This window comes from Ornithorhynchus anatinus, chromosome 19 (assembly GCF_004115215.2).
Source record: "Ornithorhynchus anatinus isolate Pmale09 chromosome 19, mOrnAna1.pri.v4, whole genome shotgun sequence".
Taxonomy (NCBI): domain Eukaryota; kingdom Metazoa; phylum Chordata; class Mammalia; order Monotremata; family Ornithorhynchidae; genus Ornithorhynchus; species Ornithorhynchus anatinus.
The window spans coordinates 2,824,475-2,845,380 of record NC_041746.1 but is presented as its reverse complement, the minus strand read 5'-3'; the positions used below and the strand labels follow the sequence as shown (position 1 = coordinate 2,845,380).

At 46.7% G+C, this 20,906-nt stretch overlaps 1 protein-coding gene across 12 annotated transcripts in view; it reads left to right on the top strand.

Moving 5' to 3' along the window:
- The window catches only part of RGS7 (regulator of G protein signaling 7), a 137,624-nt gene that overhangs the window by 101,580 nt on the left and 15,138 nt on the right, over window positions 1-20,906 (top strand). For 7 of the 12 annotated variants that reach the window (XM_029046977.2, XM_029046976.1, XM_029046978.2 and 4 more), the window contains 8 exons: window positions 3,284-3,358; window positions 5,074-5,172; window positions 7,434-7,495; window positions 9,863-9,973; window positions 10,581-10,706; window positions 12,248-12,434; window positions 13,922-14,011; window positions 15,292-15,636. In XM_029046977.2, coding sequence (XP_028902810.1) covers window positions 3,284-3,358; window positions 5,074-5,172; window positions 7,434-7,495; window positions 9,863-9,973; window positions 10,581-10,706; window positions 12,248-12,434; window positions 13,922-14,011; window positions 15,292-15,453 — 912 coding nt within the window. In that variant the 3' untranslated portion in view covers window positions 15,454-15,636. The other 5 variants (XM_039914841.1, XM_039914840.1, XM_039914838.1 and 2 more) reach the window with 4 other exon arrangements.

The window sequence follows — 20,906 nt, the reverse complement described above, 5'->3', positions numbered from 1 at the left end:
CACTAATTTGACGGGATTCGGAAATAACTCTAGGAAATAAGTTTCCAGATGGGAATTCAACTAAGGACAAACAGGCGGGTTTGGATTTCTCTTATGAACAACTAAACGAGCGTGGAATTTGTTTATAACATTTAATCTTGGCCATGTTCTTCGACCAGGACCCTACACTGGACTGTTCAAGGAAATAAACAGAATGGTGGCTTTTTTCAGAGTCAACAAAGCTTTGAAGTTTCTTGATAGCCATTGGAAAACACTCAGTTAGAGGATAAGCACTGTGTGGGCAAGGAACAGGTTACGTGCTTCTTTCCCGAACGCTCAGTACAGAGCACGCAACTTAGTAAGTGCTCAATAAATACCAATACTTCAGCTCCTGATGTGGAGAAGCGGCATGGCCGAGTGGAGAGCGCCCGGGCTTGGGAGTCAGAGGACCTGGGTTCTAACGCAGCCTCTGCCATTCCTCTGCTTTGTGAGCTTGGGGAAGTCGTTTCACTTCTGATTATTTTGTATCTACCCTAGTGTTTTGTACAGTGTCTGGCCCATAGTACCTGCTTAACAAATACCATTAAAAAATGGTTACTTTAGAATTCTATGAAAATCTCTTCCTGGAAGCCTTCCCTGACTAATCTCTCATTTCCCCAACCTAGTCTCCCTCCTTTCTTTGTCACCTATGCATTTGAGTCCATATGCCCTAAACATTTAGATGCTCCTTCCCCCCCTCCTTCTCTTTCTTGTCCTCCTCCTCCTCCTTCTTCTCTTTCTCCTCCTCTTCCTCCTCCTTCTCCCCCTCTTCCTCCTCCTCCTCCTCCTCCTCGTCTCCTCCCCCTCTTCCTCCTTCTTCTCCTCCTCGTCTCCTCCTCCTCCTTTTTCTCCTTCTCCTCCTCTTCCTCCTCCTTCTCCCCCTCTTCCTCCTCCTTCTCCCCCTCTTCCTCCTCCTCCTCCTTCTCCCCCTCTTCCTCCTCCTCCTCCTTGCCTCCTCCTCCTCCTCCTCCTTTTTCTCCTTCTCCTCCTCCTCTTTTCCTTCATCTCCTTTGTCTTCTTCATGTTCCTTCTTCCTTCGTCATCTTTTTTTAATCCTATATCCTTTCCATTCTTCTGACCCCCTTTTGAAAGCGAGACTGCAGATTTTCATGTTCTTTGGGCCCACAGTTGCTGTTAATAGCACGCAGGCACTTCCACTAGGAGATTTCATCTCTAAATCTATTCATAGATAGGTACCAAAGACAAGCGATAGTGTTGCCATCAGGATGCTAAAAAGAACAGCTTCATTTCAGAAATTCTCACAGCGACTCAGTACAGCTGTGGTGTCAAAATATTTTTTGATCCCGAGACAAAGATCTGAGTCACAGAATGGGTTTTCTTTGTCACGACTGAAAAGAAAGACTTGGATTTGGATTTATATAGAAGTTGGTTTTCTCTACAGCAGCCGTCAGAAACCTCAGCTGGGGGAAAATTGGAAATTATTGGGCTGGGAAACAAAGAGTATAAAAGCGGTCTTGATGCGTACGTATCGAAGAACTGGCGTGGACAATGAGCTGACCTTGTCGGTAGTAAATTCCCATCGTAGCTCCCGATATATGTCGTGAAACAAATGTTCTCAAGCGTTCAAATGCATCCTGACGACGGTACTGACTTTCTTCCAGGGACTTCCATTTAATGCAGATTCCGTGGTCGAAATGAAATGAGATTAAATGGATGAAATGAAATTTGTAATTATGATGATCATCATTACCAACAATAATAATTAGAAATCTAATCAATTATTATCATTAATAATAACAGTACTTGTTAAGCGCTTACTATGTGCCAATCACTGTACTAAGCACTGAGGTAGGTAAATGACAGTCAGGTCCCGCACGAAGCTCACAGTCTAAGTAGGAGGGAGAACCGGGATTGAATCCCCATTTTGCAGATAAGGGGACTGAAGCCAAGAGAAGCGAAGTGACTTGCCCAAGGTCACACAGCAGACAAGTGGCAGAGCCGGGCTTAGAACCCAGATCCTTTTACTCCCAAGTCTGTTTACTTTCTACTAGGCCACGCTGGAATTTATTCAACAAGCGTATCGAGCAAATCTACATCAATCAAGCAATCAGAATTATGGAAGCCTACGGTTTGCAGAGCCGTATCCTAAGCATTTTTTTTAATGGCGTTTCTTAAGCGCTTACTAACTTCCAGGCACTGTTCTAAGCGCTAGGCCAGAGACAAGCTGAACAGGTCCTTCCCTGTTTTAATCACCATTTTACCTAGGCCCAGAGAAGTTAAGCGACTTGCCAACGGTCACACAGCAGACAAGTGGTGGGGCCGGGATTAGAACCCAGCTCCTTCTTCCTCCCAGGCCCGGGCTCTATCCACTAGAGTGACGCCGTACTTGGTACAGTAGACGTGATCCCTGCCTTCTAGGAGTTTAGAGTCTCCAGGGTTCTTCATCACCTAGTTTGAGCCCACAAATCAAGTCTCACAAGTTAACCTCTACGCTCTGCACCACCGAATGGTGACTCTTTACTTTTTTCCCGTCTACCAAAACAATTGCTAATGAGTCCTGTCTTTCAGTGACTAACGCTAATCCTCTGCCCCGATAGTTTATTGGGTATCTGGGAGGAGCATTAACTATTTTTTATGGTCTTTGTTAAGCACAAACACTGTTCCAGGCATGGTATTGAGCATCGAGGTAGAGACGAGATATCTCTGTCCCACATAGGACTGAACAAACAAGAATAATCTTTTTTTTATGGGATTTGTTAAGCAATGGGCCAGGCTTTGGACACCAAATCTTTCCAATAGGTCATATCTCCATATATTTTTGTTGGTTCAGAGGGTGAAAAGGTTCAGTGGCGCAATGTCTGAGAGAAAACGTTTCTTCCTGTCACTGGTAAACCCAAGTTTAAGAACTTCCCTCTCTGTTTTTCTTCCTGAATTTTATTATAAGGACGGAGGAGGTTCAAGAATGGGAGGAAAGCCAATTCTTTCAAAAACGATTCTAGCTGGTCGTAAGTCAGCTTAGAGGGAAATGGTGGTGATGGTGAGGGTAATGGTATTTATTGAACACTCCCTGAGCTCAGTGTACTGTACTAGGCACTTGGAAAAGTTCCACGGACGCACAAGGCACGTTCCCTGCCCACAAGGAGCTTAGATTTGAACTGGGGGAGACAGAAATTTACAGAGTTTATCGTTGTCAATGAAAACGCATGGCTTCCTCGGCTCTGGTCATCGATATTCCGAGAATGTAGTTGCCCAGAGTCTGTCTTCTCAGATGAGTTCCCCCCCACCCCCCGTTTTCCTCTTGCAGCCCGGGTGTGTGAACACCACTGAAGTGGATATCAAGAAGTCATCCCGAATGAAGAATCCCCACAAAACCCGGAAGGTAAGAGAGGCAGTTTCTGGCTATGATCCTCCAGACTGAAGGGGGGTGTAGCAAAGCTACTCTGAAGCTTGAGACACGACCCATTCAGCCATTCCACAGCCTCTGCTGGGCAAAGCCAGCATGGCCTAGTGGATAGAGCCCGGCCTGGGAGTCGGCAGGACCTGGGTTCTAATCCCGAATCTGCCGTTTATAATTGTGGTATTTATTAAGCGCCCGCTAAGTGCCGGGTACTGTACTAAACGCTGGGGTGGATGCCAGCAGATGGAGTTGGACACAGCCCCGGTCCCACGTGGGGCTCCCACTCTCAACCCCCATTTTACAGATGAGGTAACTGAGGTCCTGAGAAGCGAAGTCACTTGCCCAAGGTCACACAGCGGACATGAGGCAGAATCAGAATTAGAACCCAGGTCCTTCTGGTTCCCAGGCCCGTTCTCTATCCACTAAACCACGCTGCTTCTCAAACATGACGGGCAGAGACGAGGGAAAGGGGGAGAGGACGTGAAGGTCACGGCACGAACCACTAGCGCTATAATCCGTGTGCGGGTTCTCAGATGTGCTTAGGGATCATTTACCCGCAAATCCATCCTTGGATCGACCCCAGCTTGGATCTAGTGAATTCTTCTGCCTGCCCGACTTCCTGGTGAAATGAATTCCTTGTGCTTACCACCCACTGGTGAAAGACAACGTCCTCTGGCTTGTTGTGAACTCTCTCTGGAAACTTCAAGGGCTACACTTTAGTCCTATGATCAATCATTATCAAGCAGAAGGATTTGTTGAGCACCTACTATGTACAGAGCACTGTATTAAGTGCTTGGGAGACTAAAATCAAGGCAGTAGACAGGAGCCCTGCCTTCAAGGAGCTTTTGAGGTACATTCTTAAACATTTCAACTTCCTTTTTGTAATTCAAAAAAAGATCTAACCGATTCATTCATTCAATGGTATTTATTGAACGCTTACTATGTGCAGAGCACTGTACTGAGCACTTGGAATGTACAAATGTACAAATAAACTACCTATGAAGATGGTCAATATGGACTCTTTCGAGTCACATCTGTATTTTCTGAACATTTTAGCCTTCATCCCAGACGAACAACCCACCAAGAGTATTTATCCAGTGCCTTTGTGTGCAGAGGACTGTACTAAGCGCTTGCGAGAGTACAAAATAACAATAAACAGACCCATTCCCTGAATTTGAGGGAGTACAATAGAGTGAGCAGACCTGATCTTTACCCTTAAGGAGCTCATAATCTAGCGGGGAAGACAGACACTGAAACAGATTACAGACAATGCACACAGTAAGTGCTCAATAAATAGCATCGATTGACTAGCTGATCGATCGATGGGATTTATTGATATCGATCAGTTATTGGCACCATTTTTTAGCCCGTTGTTGGGTAGGGATTGTCTCTGTTGTCGAATTGTATTTTCCAAGCGCTTAGTAAAGTGCTCTGTAGGTGCTCAGTAAATACAATTGAATGAATGAATTGGTGTTTATTATTTATTGGGTTTTTTTTAATAGCATTCATTCTTCCTCCTGCCAATCTCCTGATTGAAAGGAAGGAAGAAGTGGAAATGTAGGAGTGAGTGCTTAAATAATTAATATACTCATTGGCGCCGACCTGATCATTACATATTTATTCTTCAAGGTGACCACTAGAGGTTTGATGTTTTGAACTTGCATACTATCTTTCTTTTTGTCTTTTGTGGGAATTAGTCTGTCTATGGATTACAAAATGACCTCAGAAGCCACAGCCCAACCCACACACCCTTACCGGAAACGAAGCCTCCGACAGAAGACGAGTTACACCAACAGGTTAGCAAACTCTCCTTCAAGACCAATCGATGGGTGGTATTTATCGAGCCCTTACTGTGTGCAGAGCGCTATATCCATTCAATCGTATTTATTAAGCGCTTACCGTGTGCAGAGCACTGTACTAAGCACTTGGGAGAGGACAATAGAACAGTAAACAGTCACTAAGTGCTAGGGAGAGTCCAATAGACTGAGACAAAGTATTAAAATGAGAAGCAGTCGTGTGTTCTCTTTCAAAATCATTCAATCAGTGGTATTTACTGAGCGCTTCCCATGTGCACAACACCGTACTGTTTGGGACAGCACAGGATAACAGAGTTGATAAGTTCCCTGCCCACAAGGAGCTAGTGGTGCGCGTACTTTTGGTCTTACGAAATGTTTTAGAGTTTGCCAGTCGAATCTAATGAACCGTGTTGCTGTTTTATGAAAGAATGAAATCCTTTAATGGCTGCAGTCACTGGCTTCTTTCCAGCCGTCTCTTTTCCTGGAAAGACTTGTATTTTTAAATGCACACCGGCAATTGGTCTTGGCGTTATTCAAAACGATACAGTATCGAAAACCCTGAAATCGTGATTCCCGTATGGAGTGAAGCGGAGGAATTGAGAAAGGGGTTTCGCGAAGCTTTTCGCTGAAGAGATTTCATGGGTCATAGTGTTTCTAGGTGAGGACTTGGAGATAGCGTTTTCCCCGGAAAATGTCAAATTACATTCATTGCATCTATGAGGGAGAAAGCTGATAACTGCTACAAATGAGCTTCACTTCAATTTGAATTTTGTAAGGAAAATTAGAGACCAAAAAATGTGACTCCTATGAATTAATCAGGACCTAACTAATAATAATAATAATAGTTATGGTATTGGTTAAGTGCTTACTATGTGCAGAGCACTGTTCTAAGCGCTGGGGGAGATACAGGGTAATCAGGTTGTCCCACGTGAGGCTCACAGTCTTAATCCCCATTTTACAGATGAGGGAACTGAGGCACAAAGAAGTGAAGTGACTTGCCCACAGTCACACAGCTGACAAGGGGCAGAGTCTGGATTTGAACCCATGACCTCAGACTCCTAAGCCCTGGCTCTTTCCACTGAACCACATCTTTTCTGAGTCAGAGAGAGCTTAAACCTGGCTTATATCTGCATTTTTCTTTTGCCCAGGCTTCTTGGTGATCCAGGCCCACTAAGTAATAACAGTAACGGATTTATCAGGCACTTACTATATGCTGAGCATTGTGAACGATTGGGTCAGTAAGCGGATAATTGGAACGGACATATTCCCCCTTGTAATATTACTATTACCACAGCAGCGTGACATACTGGATAAAGCCCGGGCTGGGAGTCACAAGGTCATGGGTTCTAGTCCCGGCTCCACCACTTGTCTGCTGCGTGGCCTTGGGCAAGTCATTTCACTTCACCGGGCCTCAGTTACCTCATCTGTAAAATACGCATTGAGACCGTGAGTCTCACGGGGGACAGGGACTGGGTCCAACCTGATTTGCTTGAATCTAACCCGTCGCTCAGTAAAGTGCCTGGCACGTAGTAAGCGCTTAACAAACACCATAATTATGATTACTATACCTGAGCCCCTAACGGGTGCAGCGGGCTATACTAAGTGCTTGGGAAGTGCCAAACAAAGATTTGTCAGGTTCCCTGCCCACCAGAAGGTTTCAATCTAATAGGGGGGAAGACAGGTATGAAGGATGATAATGATAAATTATGAGTAACAGTCGGGCTTGAAGGCAACCAACCAAAATAATGCCGATAAAATAAGCCACGCGGTCGAAAGGAGGCTTTTCAGACTTCTCCCCGCTCCAGGAAACCCCCGTGTTCGAAAGGTCGCGAAAGCGGGAAGGGAAGATTATGGTTCAGGAGTGGGGCAGCATGCTCAGAGTTCAAAATGATCAAACTTCCAGATTAGATACCCATTCAACTAAGTTGTAAGAACTCTGTGGGCAGTGATCGGTTGTTGTCGCTTGCGTTGTACTTTCCCAAGAGCTTAATACAGTGCTGTGCATCCAGTATGCGCTCAACGAATACCGCTCAGTCAATTGAGGACATTTATTAAGCTCTCGCTGCGTGCTGAGCACTGCACTAGACACTCAGAAGAGGACAGTACGGTAGAGTTGATAGACGTGTTTGCTGCCCAAGGGGAGCTCACAGTCTAGAATTCTGGCCGATGTCACCGCTGTTTGATTGACTTAATTTGGGAGTGGGCAGAATTCAAGAAACAAGTATTATTTCCGTAACCGTCTCACTCTTCATTTTTTGCAGATAAAATATTGGCAAATACAGTTAGACCGACACCGATTAAAAATGTCCAAAGTTGCTGACAGGTAGGCCTTTTGTCACATTGCCTGATTTCGTTTCTTGATTGTTTTCTTTTTCTGAGAGAAAAACCGAGGGAGGTAGAGGAAAATGAACCCAAGAGGAAAGGAGGCGGAGTTTTACAGATGGGGTTCAGAGAGTTAAGCCAATGGAGATTTGTGAGAAATGTCTGAAAAAAATGATTATTAAAATGATAAGATGATTGTCTTCCCCAAGAGTGTGGTGTTTACCAGTTCTGACACTTCAGGACACCAGCAGTCCCCAGTTTAAATAATAACAATAATAATAATAATAATAATAGTAATAGTATCTGTTAAGTGCTTATTATGTGCCAGGCACTATGCGGAGCACTAAGGTAGGTACATGGTAATCAGGTTGGACACAGTCCCTGCCTCACTTGGGGTTCACAGTCTTAATCCCCATTTTACAGATGAAGTTACTGAGGCCCAGAGAAGTGAAGGGACTAGCTCAAGGTCACACAGCAGACAGGTGGCAGAGCCGGGATTAGAACCCAGATCCTTCTGACGCCCAGGGCCGGGCTCTAGTTTTGGCAAGGAGATGAACCCGAGTTTCATCTGGGTGACATTTCAGTCCCTTATGATGTCTAACAATTTTCCAAGAGCCAAGCACTGTGCTGATCCCTGGGGCAGACGCAGGATAAGCATTTTCGATTTCTAGGGCAGTTCTCTTTTATCATCAGTCATCATCATCATCGTCTTTGGTGGCATTTATTGAGCACTTTAACTGTGTGCAGAACACTATTGAAGAACCTGGGAGAGTACAATACAACAGAGGTGGTAGATACGTTCCCTGCCCACGGTGAGCTTACGGTCTACAGGAGAGACAGACATTAAGAGAAATAATGTATAATTTACAGCTAGGTCCATAAGTGCTGTGGGACGAGTATCAGATGGCCAAAGCAGTAGTAATAATATTTATTGGGCGCTTACTGTGTGCAGAACACCGTGCTAAGCTCTTGGGAGAGTACAATCCAGCAGAGCTGGTAGAAGCGTTCCCTGTCCACAACAAACTTATGGTCTAGAGGGGGAGACAGACATTAATAGAAGAATTTATATGAATGTCCAGTGACCAAATTTATTAAGTGCTTACTGTGGGCAGAGCACCGTACTAAGTGATGGAAAAGGGTACCAGGTGGGAATTGGAAACAGACGATGACTCTCAAGGAGCTCACGATATATAATAGCCCTGCGTGGCTTCCATGATCTGACCGGTTCAGGCTAGCCCTGCCCTTGAAATTGGGGAGAAAAATCACTTCATTTAAGCGAAGGAAGACGGTCAGCTCGCCCAAGGTTGGAAGGGAATTGATATTTAATGGCCCCATTCACCTGGAGATCATGATTGTGAGAAGCAGCGTGGGTTAGTGGATGGAGTATGGGCCTGGTAATCAGAAGGACCTAGGTTCTAATTCCGGCTCCACCACGCGTCTGCTTTGTGACCGTGGGCAAGTCACTCAACTTCTCTGGGCCTCAAGTACCTCATCTGTAAATGGGGTTTTAGAGTGTAAGCCCCATGTAGGACAGGGACTGGGTCCAATTTATATTTACCGCAACGCTTAGAATAGCTCTTGGCACCTAGTAAGTGCTTAAAAAGTATCATTATGATGATGATGATGATGATTAATTAACAGCAACCTGAATTTGAACTTTTATTTTTACAAAAAGCTTCACTTTACTTATCTCATTTTATCCCCACAACAGCCCTGTGAGAGAGGGAGAAGCCGGTGGTATTGTCCTCCTTTTACAGAAGAGGAAACGGAAGCTCAGGGGTTTTGGGTTTTTATTTAAATGCTATTTGTTAAGGGCTTACTATGTACCAGGCTCTGTACTAAGCCCCGGAGCGGATGCAAGCTAATCGGGGTGGACACTCTCCATGTCCCACATGGGACTCACAGTCACGATTCCCACTTAACAGATGAGGTAACTGAGGCACAGAGAAGTTAAACGACTTGCCCAAGGTCACGCAACAGACAAGTGGCCGGAACCCGGATTGGAACCCAGGTCCTTCTGACGCCCAGGCCTGTGCTTTATCCAGTAGGCCACGCTGCTTCTCTAAGTTAGGTGTTAGGATTAAGGTGGCTTGGGTCAGTTGGCAGAACAGAGATGAGAACCCACATTTTCTCGCTCCGAGTCTGTGCCCTTTCCACTAGACTACACCGAACGCGGCCTTTTTGCCGTGGAGGAGCAAAAAATGATCCGCGAACATTTAGCGATGAAGCCCAGCTCGATATTATAATCCAGGGAGAGCGAGAATTCCTCCAGCAGACATCTTGCTTTGGTGTTACTTCATTTAGTGCTATACCCTGCCCCGGAAGGCACGGGGGCACCTGCTAATCCACGATGCTTTGCCTTTCCCAGTCTCCTAAGCTACACCGAACAGTACGTGGAATATGATCCGTTTCTAGTACCACCAGACCCCTCAAATCCCTGGATGTCAGACGACACAACCTTCTGGGAGCTGGAAGCAAGGTTGGTCACTTCCTTTCTCCCTTTTCCTGCCAACAGCCAAAACCGCCGGTTTCTTCCCACACAGAGCTCTGAAAGGGCAGAGAGGTCTCCTTCTTGAAGGTGTTGATCCTTGACAAGGGGCTCGAGGGGAGTGGGGCAGAGGCCAAGGGCCTAGGACAGTGCTCTGCGCACAGTAAGCGCTCAAAAAATACGATGGAAGGAATGACAAAATGTCAAGGTCACAGTCATGCGCTTCAGTCTCGGGGTCTCCCTTAACTAGGGGGTGAGAACCCTCTCCCTTGACAGAGCCCGAGGCCCGAGTGGTCGAGAACGTTGTTAAGGGCATCCGGAAGCACGTTAGGAAGACGAGACGCGGTGTCTCTCTGCACCCCAAAACCATCCCGTACGTCCCGCGTCTCTCCAGCTCGTCCTAGGGCTCCTAAATCCCACGAGACTCCACTAGAGACCGTCACCCATCGAGTGTGTAGTTGGAGGGGCCCTTTGCTTCTTCCTTTCACCCTGAGCTCCAGTCTTGCTTCGGAGGTGAACCGGGGCCGAGGAAGATGGGTGCATAATGGCGTGATGGCGGCGGGTGTGTGTGGGTGTGTGTGTTTATTTCATTTCTCAGCAAAGAGCCCGGCCAACAGAGAGTGAAGCGATGGGGTTTCGGCATGGACGAGGCCCTGAAGGATCCCGTGGGCAGAGAACAGTTCCTCAAATTCTTAGAGTCCGAATTCAGCTCGGAAAACTTGAGGTAAAGATCTTTGCGGCTTGTTTCCTTCCCACCCGTGGCAGACACTCTCTGCTGGGTGTACGAGGGTCTTCGTGTTGGCAGGCGATGCCGTAGAATGTAACCCTGATTCATTCGATTCATTCAATAGTATATATTGAGGGCTTACCATGTGCAAAGCACTGTACTAAGCACTCGGGAGAGTCCTGTAGAACAATAGACACATGCCTTGCCCACAACGAGCTTGCGGGAAACAGCATGGCTTAGAGGAAAGAACACGGGCTTGGGAGTCAGAGGACGTGGATTCTAATCCCGGCTCTGCCATCTGTCTACTGAGTGACCTTGGGCAAGTCACTTAACTACTCTGTGCCTCAGTTCCCTTATCTGTAAAATGGGGATTAAAGACTGTGAGCCCCACATGGGACAACCTGATTACCTCGCATCTACTTCAGAGCTTAGGATGGTGCTTGGCACATAGTTAGCACTAAATGAATACCGTCACCCCTATTATTATTATTATTCTTGGCAGGGATCGCATCTACCAACTAAACTGTACTGTCCTCTCCCAAGGGCTTAGCGCAGTGCTCTGCACCCTTTAAGTGCTCAATAAATACCACTGACTGATTGATTGTTGAGTCACGATGCGGCTCTAGTTTTTGACTTTGGCGACTGGCACGAAAACCGAGCTTTTTCTGGTGCCGTTTCAATTGCCTCGAGGAGTTCTAATGCATAGGACATCAAAGTGAGTCATTCTGGGAAGAAAGGCTTGTTTCCTTGCTAATTTCCTTCTTCTAAGTTGTCTCCCAGATGAGTATAAATCCCAAATGATTGCCGAATAATCATGCGAGCGAAGAACCCACCCAAGGAGGCCTTGGCATGCCGTAATGGAAAGGGAGCCAGATGGAAGATTAAGAGGAATGGGGTTCTCGTCCTAGCTCTGCCCTGGTCTGTTGGATGACCTTGGGCAAGTCACTTAACCTCCGATTATTATTTCCCACAGCACTGATTATTATTGCCCAACAGCACTTATGTACATAAGACGTAATTCCCCGACTAAGCCCCCGTTTCCTCTCCTCTCATTCCCTTCTGCGTCACCCTTGCATTTAGATTTATACCCTTCATTCACCTCCTTCTCAGCCCCACAGCACTTACGTACGGGTCCATAATTTATTTATTGTTATGAATATCTGCCTCCCCCTCTAGACTGTCAGCTCGTTGTGGACAGGAAATGTGTCTGTTGTTGTATTCTCCCAAGGAGTTTAGTACAGTGCTCTGCACCCAGAAAGTGCTCAATAAATACCACTGAGTGAATGAAGGAAAGAAACCCACAAGTCCTTGCTCATGAAGGGAAGGGAAGACCTTGTTGGAGAATCTTTCATGTCGTCTGGGTGGCCAGAAAACCCCAATGAAGAATTGCGTCTACCTATCAGTCGATCAATCAATGGTATTTACTGAGCGCTTACTGTGTGCAGAGCACTGTACTGAGTGCTAGGGAGAGTAGAATATAACACTATAACAGACGCGTTCTGTATCACGGTCTAACTCGTCTCTCCCCTCGGCTGCAGGTTCTGGCTTGCTGTGGAAGATCTGAAGAAGAGAACGATCCGAGAAGTTCCCACCAGGGTCCAGGAAATATGGCAGGAATTTCTGGCTCCGGGAGCCCCCAGTGCCATTAACCTGGACTCCAAAAGCTATGACAAAACCACCCAGAATGTCAAAGAACCAGGACGATACACTTTTGAAGACGCTCAGGTCAGTGTTTAACCGGGAACTTTAGAGGACTAGGTAAGGCTCTGGTAGTTAGCAGTGATGGCGGTCAATACCAGTAGAAGCAGTTCATTCATTCAGTCGTATTTATGGAGCGCTCACTGTGTGCAGAACGCCGTACTAAGCGCTTGGAAAGTACAATTCGGCAACCACCCCCACCCGACAACGGGCTCACAGTCTAATATCCCACCCCTTAGGATGAGCTTGGCGCAATTGTTACTATTTGAGACGGCAAGTTAACTCCAAAAGGAAAAACCCTACGCACTATGTACCAAGCACTGTACTGAGCGCTGGGGTCGATGCAGTACGACCAGGTGTTCCACAAGACTAAGGGGGAGGGAGAACAGGAACCAAATCCCCATTTTATAGGTGAAGAAACCGTGGCACAGAGAAGGAAAGTGATTTCCTCAAAGTTACCCAGCAGGCAAGGGGTCGAGTGGGGATTAAAACCCGGCACCTCTGACTCCAAGTCTTGTGCTGTTTCTCTAGGCCATGCCGCTGAGATTAAAATTGCAGTGATCACAGACATTTGGAAGGGGCTTCATTGTTTCCAAAGTATTTTACAGACTCTAATGTGGGAATTTTATAGAGATTATGGTGTATACTAAGGGCTTACTATGTGCAAAGCGGTGGGACAGAATCAGGAAAATCAAATGAGACACAGTCCCTATCCCAACCCTGGGTTCCTAATATAAGAGAGCTTGGATCTTATTCCCATTGTACAGATGAAGAAACTGAGGCACAGAGAGGCTAAGGGACACGCTCCAAGTCCGGCAACAGGCCAGTAGTGGCGCCAGGATTAGAGCCCAGGCCCTCTGACTCCCAGGCCCATGCTCTTTCCCCTGAGCCACACTGCTACCCAGAAGAGGGTAAAACTACATCTCATCTCCTCTTTCCCAGTTTGATTTTTGGAGTTTCCCGACTCAATTGCGATCCTATGATCCAGCAGGAGCAGGCAGTGGGTGGGCTAAGAGGTCACTTGAGGAGTTTTTCAAAGCTCCATTGGACCGTTCACTTCCCCTGGATATGAGGGGGAAGAACAATCAGGAGACCTGGGAATCTAGTCCCAGCTCGGCTACAGCGTGCTGTGTGACCTTAAGCAAACCACCCGACCTCTCTGGTCTCATCTGTAAGGTGGGGATAATAATACCTGGCACTCCCTACCTCACAGAGGTGCTTCGAGGACAAGATTAATGTGAGAGCGCTTGGAAAAAAATAAAGATTCAAGGCTGGAGCATTATCAGGATGACCAGTTCTCAAAGTCACAACCTTTTCTAGCCATCATCATCTCACTCTAGCAGGGACCCTCTTCACTGTTGTATTGCACTTTCCTAACCACTGAGTACAGTGGTCCGCACACAGTAAGCGCTTAATAAAAACGATTGAATGAATGAATGAGGTCATGAAACGTCGTCAATTCCTCCCGGGCCTTCCCAGAATCCGTTTGCACCCAAACTGTTGTTTATTTCTAGGAGCACATTTACAAACTGATGAAAAGTGACTCCTATCCACGTTTTATACGATCCAGTGCCTACCAGGAGCTGCTACAGGCAAAGAAAAAGGTATTGGTTCTTTTGGCTCTTTTCTTTCCACAGTACTTGGTGGTGATTGTCTTGCTTAGTCTTCTCTGCCAGGCCTATCTTTTCTGCTGGATTTCCGGTAGGTAGAGAGGATCGCAGTCTCCAAGAATCTCCTCACATCTTCCCAATATGATTTCCCTTTTTTTGTTTGTTTTATACTACCCCGCATGTGTATGTGTGCCTTTTAGAGTTTATGACCGACTCCTTCCATTTCATAGGACGCCTCTGGGCCCCAGAGCTTCGAAAGGAAAGGGGGTTGGGGGCTAATCAAGAGATGAGGAGAAAATCGTCAGATTTTTTCACCCTAAAGAGGGTTGGTTCTTCCGCCACCCAACACGGGACGCGTTTGTCCCCGTATCTGAAGCGAGGGTAGACCCCGCGAATTGTACGGCCTCTCGGTTCCTCCGCTGTTTCGGGTGGGCTTCTGGGTGAAGCGTCAAGTCATTAATCGCTCCGCCGAGTCTTACTGGGCGGGACTGCGGTGTAAACTGGCAAAGAGGAGCCACGCTGAATTTGGGGGAATAAATGAGATTACTTTGCATTCATTCAAGTTAGAAGCTCATTCCACCGCCCTGAGGTTCATCCCTCCCGTGAATATTTAGTCTTTGGAAGGTTCGAGGTTGGACTTGTCCCTTTTTAAATGTGGATCGGGAGATGCTTCTAGATCCTCTGTGACCTCTCTGATACCAAATGATATGGACTGACAGCCTAAAAACAACCCAAGCCTCTTCTCAGCCCGCAACTGACAAGCCCTACACACAGCCAACAATCACCTACAGCTACACAGAACTGTCATTCAATTCTGCTACCATGGCAGCCGCTCCCTGCCCGGTGACGGCAGGGCTTCAGAAACGAGACCAGCATCCTCTCCAGAGACTGACAGAGCGTGATGTCATTGGGACATCAACACTTAGACCGTCTGAAGTTTTACAGTGCAATTGTAGCGTCCGACCTCCTTGGAGACCGTGAGACCCCCCCCCGCACTGACAATCGACGCAACTTCCAACTTTCAGAGCAGTTTCACCAAACACCGTCTCTGTGCCCCGTTTAATGCCACATGGGAACACAGGGACTCAGTTAACGGTCCAACGTGGGAGCGAATTTTGCCATAGCTACTCTTCCCTCGGGGAGACGTGAGAACGAGTGACCAAACGAAGAAGCGGATCCTCAGACCGTGTGCGTAACAGTGGATAGCTGGGAGACTAAAACAGAAGAATGATCAGTCTGGCATTCTCCTGTTTGCACTGACGTCACTTTTATAGAACCAGGACTTCGAAGCGCTCAGCACAGCAGAAATGAAAACAGCTGCAGACACAGCAGGGAATAAATACGACAGAGCACTAAAAGGACAGTGTCCGGGCTTCCCAAGAGCGAAGGACTGTCAGCCACGCATCAGTCATACGAGCCACATTAGCCCACGCTGATAGAATCTTACCGGACAGAGATCTTTATGCTAAAACCATAACTCTCTGTATCTCTTTGTTGTTCGGGCTAGTTAAGATCTCCAATGTACGGTCGCTTGTATAAACTGGCAAAAAATACTAAATGGAAGTAAAGTGTGTTGTTTCCAAAGACTTACTTTGGATAATGAATTCTGGGAAAAGTCTGGACAGCCTCCGCTCTGTATTTGAAGTCCTGGGGTTGTTGAAATGAAAGTACATTGACACGGACTACACACTCCCGTCTCTCGTTCACTTGTTTTCATTTGAGAATCAGGCCGGTTAAATCCGTAAGAAGAAAGTTGTTCGGGGGGAATGTCGTAATGCCCAAAGTCCCTCCTATCTCGTGATGAGAACTGCAAACTCCATTAGCAACTCTCTACGCCCCCTTTCGCCTTTTTGATTTGTGTCTTGAGCTTTCTGTTGCTGTCCTCCATTCATCACCCTTTGTTTTCTACTTTATCTTTTCCTTGTTTTCCTTCCTTTTGGTTCCTTTTCTCGGTTATTTTTTCCCCCCCAAATAAGTTGGAAAACTCAATGGATCGCCGAACATCTTTTGAGAAATTCACACGCAATGTGGTAAGTGTCTTGCAGTAAGCCAGGCGAGACGTTGCCCCTTCCCAGCCCTCACCCTCACCCCTTTCCTTGGACGTCGTGGCATAACCTCCAGTTTTTAAGGGGAGGAGGAAAAATGGGCAGCTTCCTACTCAAGCTCCCCTCCTGTCTCATCTCCCTTGTACCGATTTGTGTCACCAAGAATAGGTTGGAATCCCCACCTTGAAGGGAAGACTTTTATGTGGCCCCTTAAGGAGTGTGACCTCTATCATCAAAAAGGAGGATTCCCAAACTTTTTTCCAACCTCGGGAAAACCTCCTAAGATCCCTCCCGCATATTTGACGTAGGAAGGCCGTATGTTCCGCTGCGCTGTTTCCCCCCGCCGAGAACGCTTTCTCGGCCTTAAGATGATAAAAAGAAACCGGGGCCCTTTGACCAGCTTCTGCAGAAGTGCCAAGTTCGGGAGCAGAGGAGTTTTGGTAGCGTAGCTCCTGGGAACGTTATTCAGGGAAACACGGAAATCTCAATTTGGAAATCCACTGCGCCCAGCTGGCTGGAAGCTTCGTGTTTCGCCCTGATCAGTTCCCTACTCTGTCTCACAAGGTCCAGGGGCGAGGTGATCCGACCGATCGGTTATGCGTTTCGTACCTTTGGGTGATTCCGACGTTGTGCCGACTCAAACTAAAGCAACCAACGCATTTATCTTTATAGGGCAGAAACATCCCTATTTTCCCATGCCATAAAAACTGTACACCAACAATGAGGGCCAGCACTACCCTGTTATGAAAAGAGGTAGAACAATCTTGGTTTATACTCGAGTTTGTCGTGCATCGTGTGTTGAACCGTGCGGTTAGTACCATGTTGCCCGTGTGTTTGTTGTGGCTTCCGCTGTGACAGTTTAGTGGAGCTATGTGTGTGGAAATGGAAGTATATCACCTTCAGCAAAGATATGGTTTTTGTTTTTTATTTACCTGAGGGGCTTGGGGAAAGCAGATTGTTCATGGGAATAAATCGGGAAATACTGGGACAAGAGGCTCTAGAAGTTTTCCACCCTTTGACAATTGTTAACCCTCTTGCCGTTTTAAAGGGCGGGTGCGGGCCGGGAAGGGGGGGGGGAATCCTTCACCTCTAGTAGAGTTTAATGGGGTAGATTCGGGGTATTTGAGGTTGAAATTCAATTCAAACTCTGACGTGCCTGGGAAGAAAATCACTCCGGAGGAGGGAGGAGCTGAACTCGGAGCCTTAGGACCCTCGAAAAGCCGTTTGAAACAAAAACCCCCATTTTTTGCTTGATGATGATGTCACGGCATGCTGCACTGTGATGTGTGTATTATTGTCTGAGGAGACGGATCTGTATTGAGCCTTTTCAAATCTAGTAACGGGCAGACTTTGTGACTGCGATTTTGTCATGGAAAAGTAAGAGTAAAGGAGACCTATGCAGATGCCATTCTCGTGGTCCTTGGTCCTTAAGTCAGGAATTTAAAGAATCGGATGGTCACATTGGAGCGTCTTCAGCGGAAACGGTACTGTAAAGAAAGCATCTGCAGGATTTTAGCAGGACGCTGGGGAAAGGACTTTGTGCTTATCGCTTTTCCTGATGCATTTAGCCTAGAGAAATGGATTCACAAGGGCCAATCCATGGATGATTTCTTTTGAGCAAAGAAACCGTGGCCTCGTGGAAAGAGCACGGACTTGGGAGTCAGAAGACCTGCGTTCTAATCCGTCTCTGCCACTTGCTTGCTGTGTGACTTTCAAGTCACTTAATTTCTCTGTGCCTCAGTTTCCTCAACTGTAAAATCGGGATTAACTAAATACCTGTCCCTCCTCCTAGTTAAACTATGAGCCCCATGCAGGCAAGGGACTGTGTCCAACCCATTTGACTTGTACCTCCCCCAGAGCTTCTAACAGTGATGACACATACTAAGCACTTCAGAAACACAATGAGCTTACGGTCTAGAGGGAACTCCAGTAGTTGTAATAGTAGTCATGGTGTTAATAATATTGCTTCCTATGATAGATTTTAGTGCAAACCTTCCAAGAAAGAAGGGATGGCTATTTAGTCATGTTTATTATATTTAGTTGACTAACATAGAACCAGCAGAGTCAAATAACCAAAACCAACAGGATCTCCAGGATCTTGAATTCAATGGGACTGATCTGAGCAGCTAAAGAAAGCCACAGACGTGGGCAGACTTCGAGGAGAGCCTCGAATAACTCTAATCGAGTTGAACTGCACCCGCTCCGATACTAAAGGATTTAAGAGAAAAGAAATGAAGTGCTTCCTGGATTTTCTCCCCGCAAATACCACTGCTAGAGCCAGTGGGTGGGATGAATTAGGATCGAAAACTCCACTGGAGGTTAACTGTTCTTCATTATGTGTTTCAACCCACCTCGGCTATTATTTCATTAATTGTGTTTCTGGCCCTCCGTCATTCGTCATTCAATCGTATTCACTGAGCGTTTACTGGGTGCAGCTACTATTTCATTAATCTTCATTATGGCCCTCTATCATTCATTCAATCGTATTTATTGAACGCTTACTGTGTGCAGAACAACTTACTAAGCGCTTGGAAAGTCTAATTCAGCAATAAACAGAGACAATCCCTGCCCACACTGGGCTTACCCTGTTCGACTGGAAGTGTTTGCCTGGGGGATTCTGATTTCCTAAAGTTTGATGTATGCTAATTGCCATTTAAGTTTACTCAAACCCAAACCTAACCTGATAGAACAGAATGCTGGAGCCTGAATCGAACATTCTGACTTCCTCACTCGACTCATCCGTCGATTGGCAATGTGATATTAAGCAAGTCACCCGCCCTAAATGCGCCCATTTCTTCATCTGCAGTCCACTAGACTGTATACTCATTATGGGCATGGAGCGAGTCCACTCTTTGTGTTGTATTATATTCTCCCAAGTGCTTAATACAGTGTTCTGCACTTCATAAGCACTGAATAAATACCACTGATTGACGAATCTGCAAAACTCACAAGGAGATTAGCGGGCTCTCCCCACTCTGCTGAGAGCCCTGGGGTGGAATCTTCTTGGGGTCCACAAGACTATTTCTTTCTGGAGCCAAAGAAGGCAGAGAGAAGAAAGTGCAGGAAAATACAACAGACATAGTCTCTAACCCCCCTGGAGTTTACACTCTAATGGTGTGCAGAGCTAATCCGCGTCAGGTGTGTCTGAAGACACAGGCCCACGGACCCTAAAATGCTCAGGAAGCCCAAGACCATGGAATTGCTCGAGGCGAATTTTTTTTTTTTAAATCATATTAGTAAAGAGCTTACTCTGTGTCACATACTAAGCGCTGGAATAGATACAAGCCAATTAGGCTGGTCACAGTCCCTGTCCCGCATGGAGCTCACAGTCTAAATAGGAGGGAGAACAATAGGACTGAGGCACAGAGAAGTGATTTTCCCACACAGCAGACCAGTGGCAGAGCTGGGATTAGAACCCGGGACCTCTGACTCTCAGGCCCGTACTGTTTTCACTGCTCTTTCTCATAGTGTTCTCTGTCAGTGCTTACTTTCACCCAGTTTCTCTACTTCTGTAGCCGTTCTTCCTTTTTCCACAGCCAGACTCTCTCTCTGTCTCTGTTGTTTTTCACTCGCTGACCGGTCTGATGGCTGGAAGTGCCACAGTGGGCAGGGATCACGTCTACCGATCCTGTTGTATTCTCCTAGGTAGTTAGTGCAGAGCTCCGCATGCAGTAAGCGTTCAATAAATACCACTGATCAAGGGAGAAAAGAGGAGTTCAGAGACCCGATCCCTGCCCTGCAATCTAAGTGGGAGAAAATGGGCAGATGCAGAAAAGAAATAGGGGATCTGAAAAGAAAGGCCACGGTACGTCTGTGGTATCTTGAAAATGGCTTTTTCGAATGCTAGGCATTTTCGGTTTCCTCATTAAAGTTTTAGAATCCCCTAGGCCCTGGTCCACCCCCTCCTCACATCCCGAAGGACCCCTGGCCTTCCAATCTGGCAAAGATACTACTTCTTAGCTTCCACCTGGACTTTAATCCGAGCCAGTAAATACAGCCTTCTCCCTCCAGCTCCATCTATTTCGTGGATTAAACGCCTAGGCGGGGAGAGTGAAGAGGTTTATCGGTGGCTCTTCGCCGACCTTACAGCTATAAATTCCATCACCCTCCTTGTCTTCATCTTTCAACTGGCCCAAACCCTCCCGTGTTGCGATGACCTCCTTATTCAATCATTCTGTAATATGTACTGAGAGCCTATTGCGTGCTGAGCACTGTTCTGAGCGCTTGGCAGAGGACAGTAGAGTTTGTAGGTGTTATCTCCGCCCCAAGAGGCTTCCGCAGTCTGGCAGTTTGCCCTATGACCCTCATGCCAGCAAAATAACCAGAGTTTTGTGTTTAGTTGTTTTAAATCCAGCCAGTCCTGGACTTGGAGATTTTTTTCTTTTAAAATGGTATTTGTTAAGCGTTTACTTTATGCCAGGCACAGTACTAAGCACAGGGGTGGATACAAGGTAATCAGGTTGGACACAGTCCACGTCCTACGTGGGGCTCACGATCTTAATCCTCGTTTTACAGATGAGGGAACTGAGGCCCAGAAAAGGGAAGCATCACGCCCACGGTCACACAGAAGACAAGTGGCAGAGCCGGGACTAGAACCCAGCTCCTTCTGACTCCCAGGCCCCTGCTCTACCCACTAGGCGACGTTTTCAATAAGGGTTTGGAAACATCTCTGTTTGTGCCTCTGGTCCCTATGCCGGGGGGGAAAGGACGATGCTTCGGACGATACAGAGACGTTGAAGGTGTGAGGTTTATCTGGGTTCCAAGCTGTCTCCGAACTGCTCCTTCTAGCTGGACGGTCCTTTAGTTGTCGTTCGCTCTCTCTGGATCACCCCATCTCTTTGTGG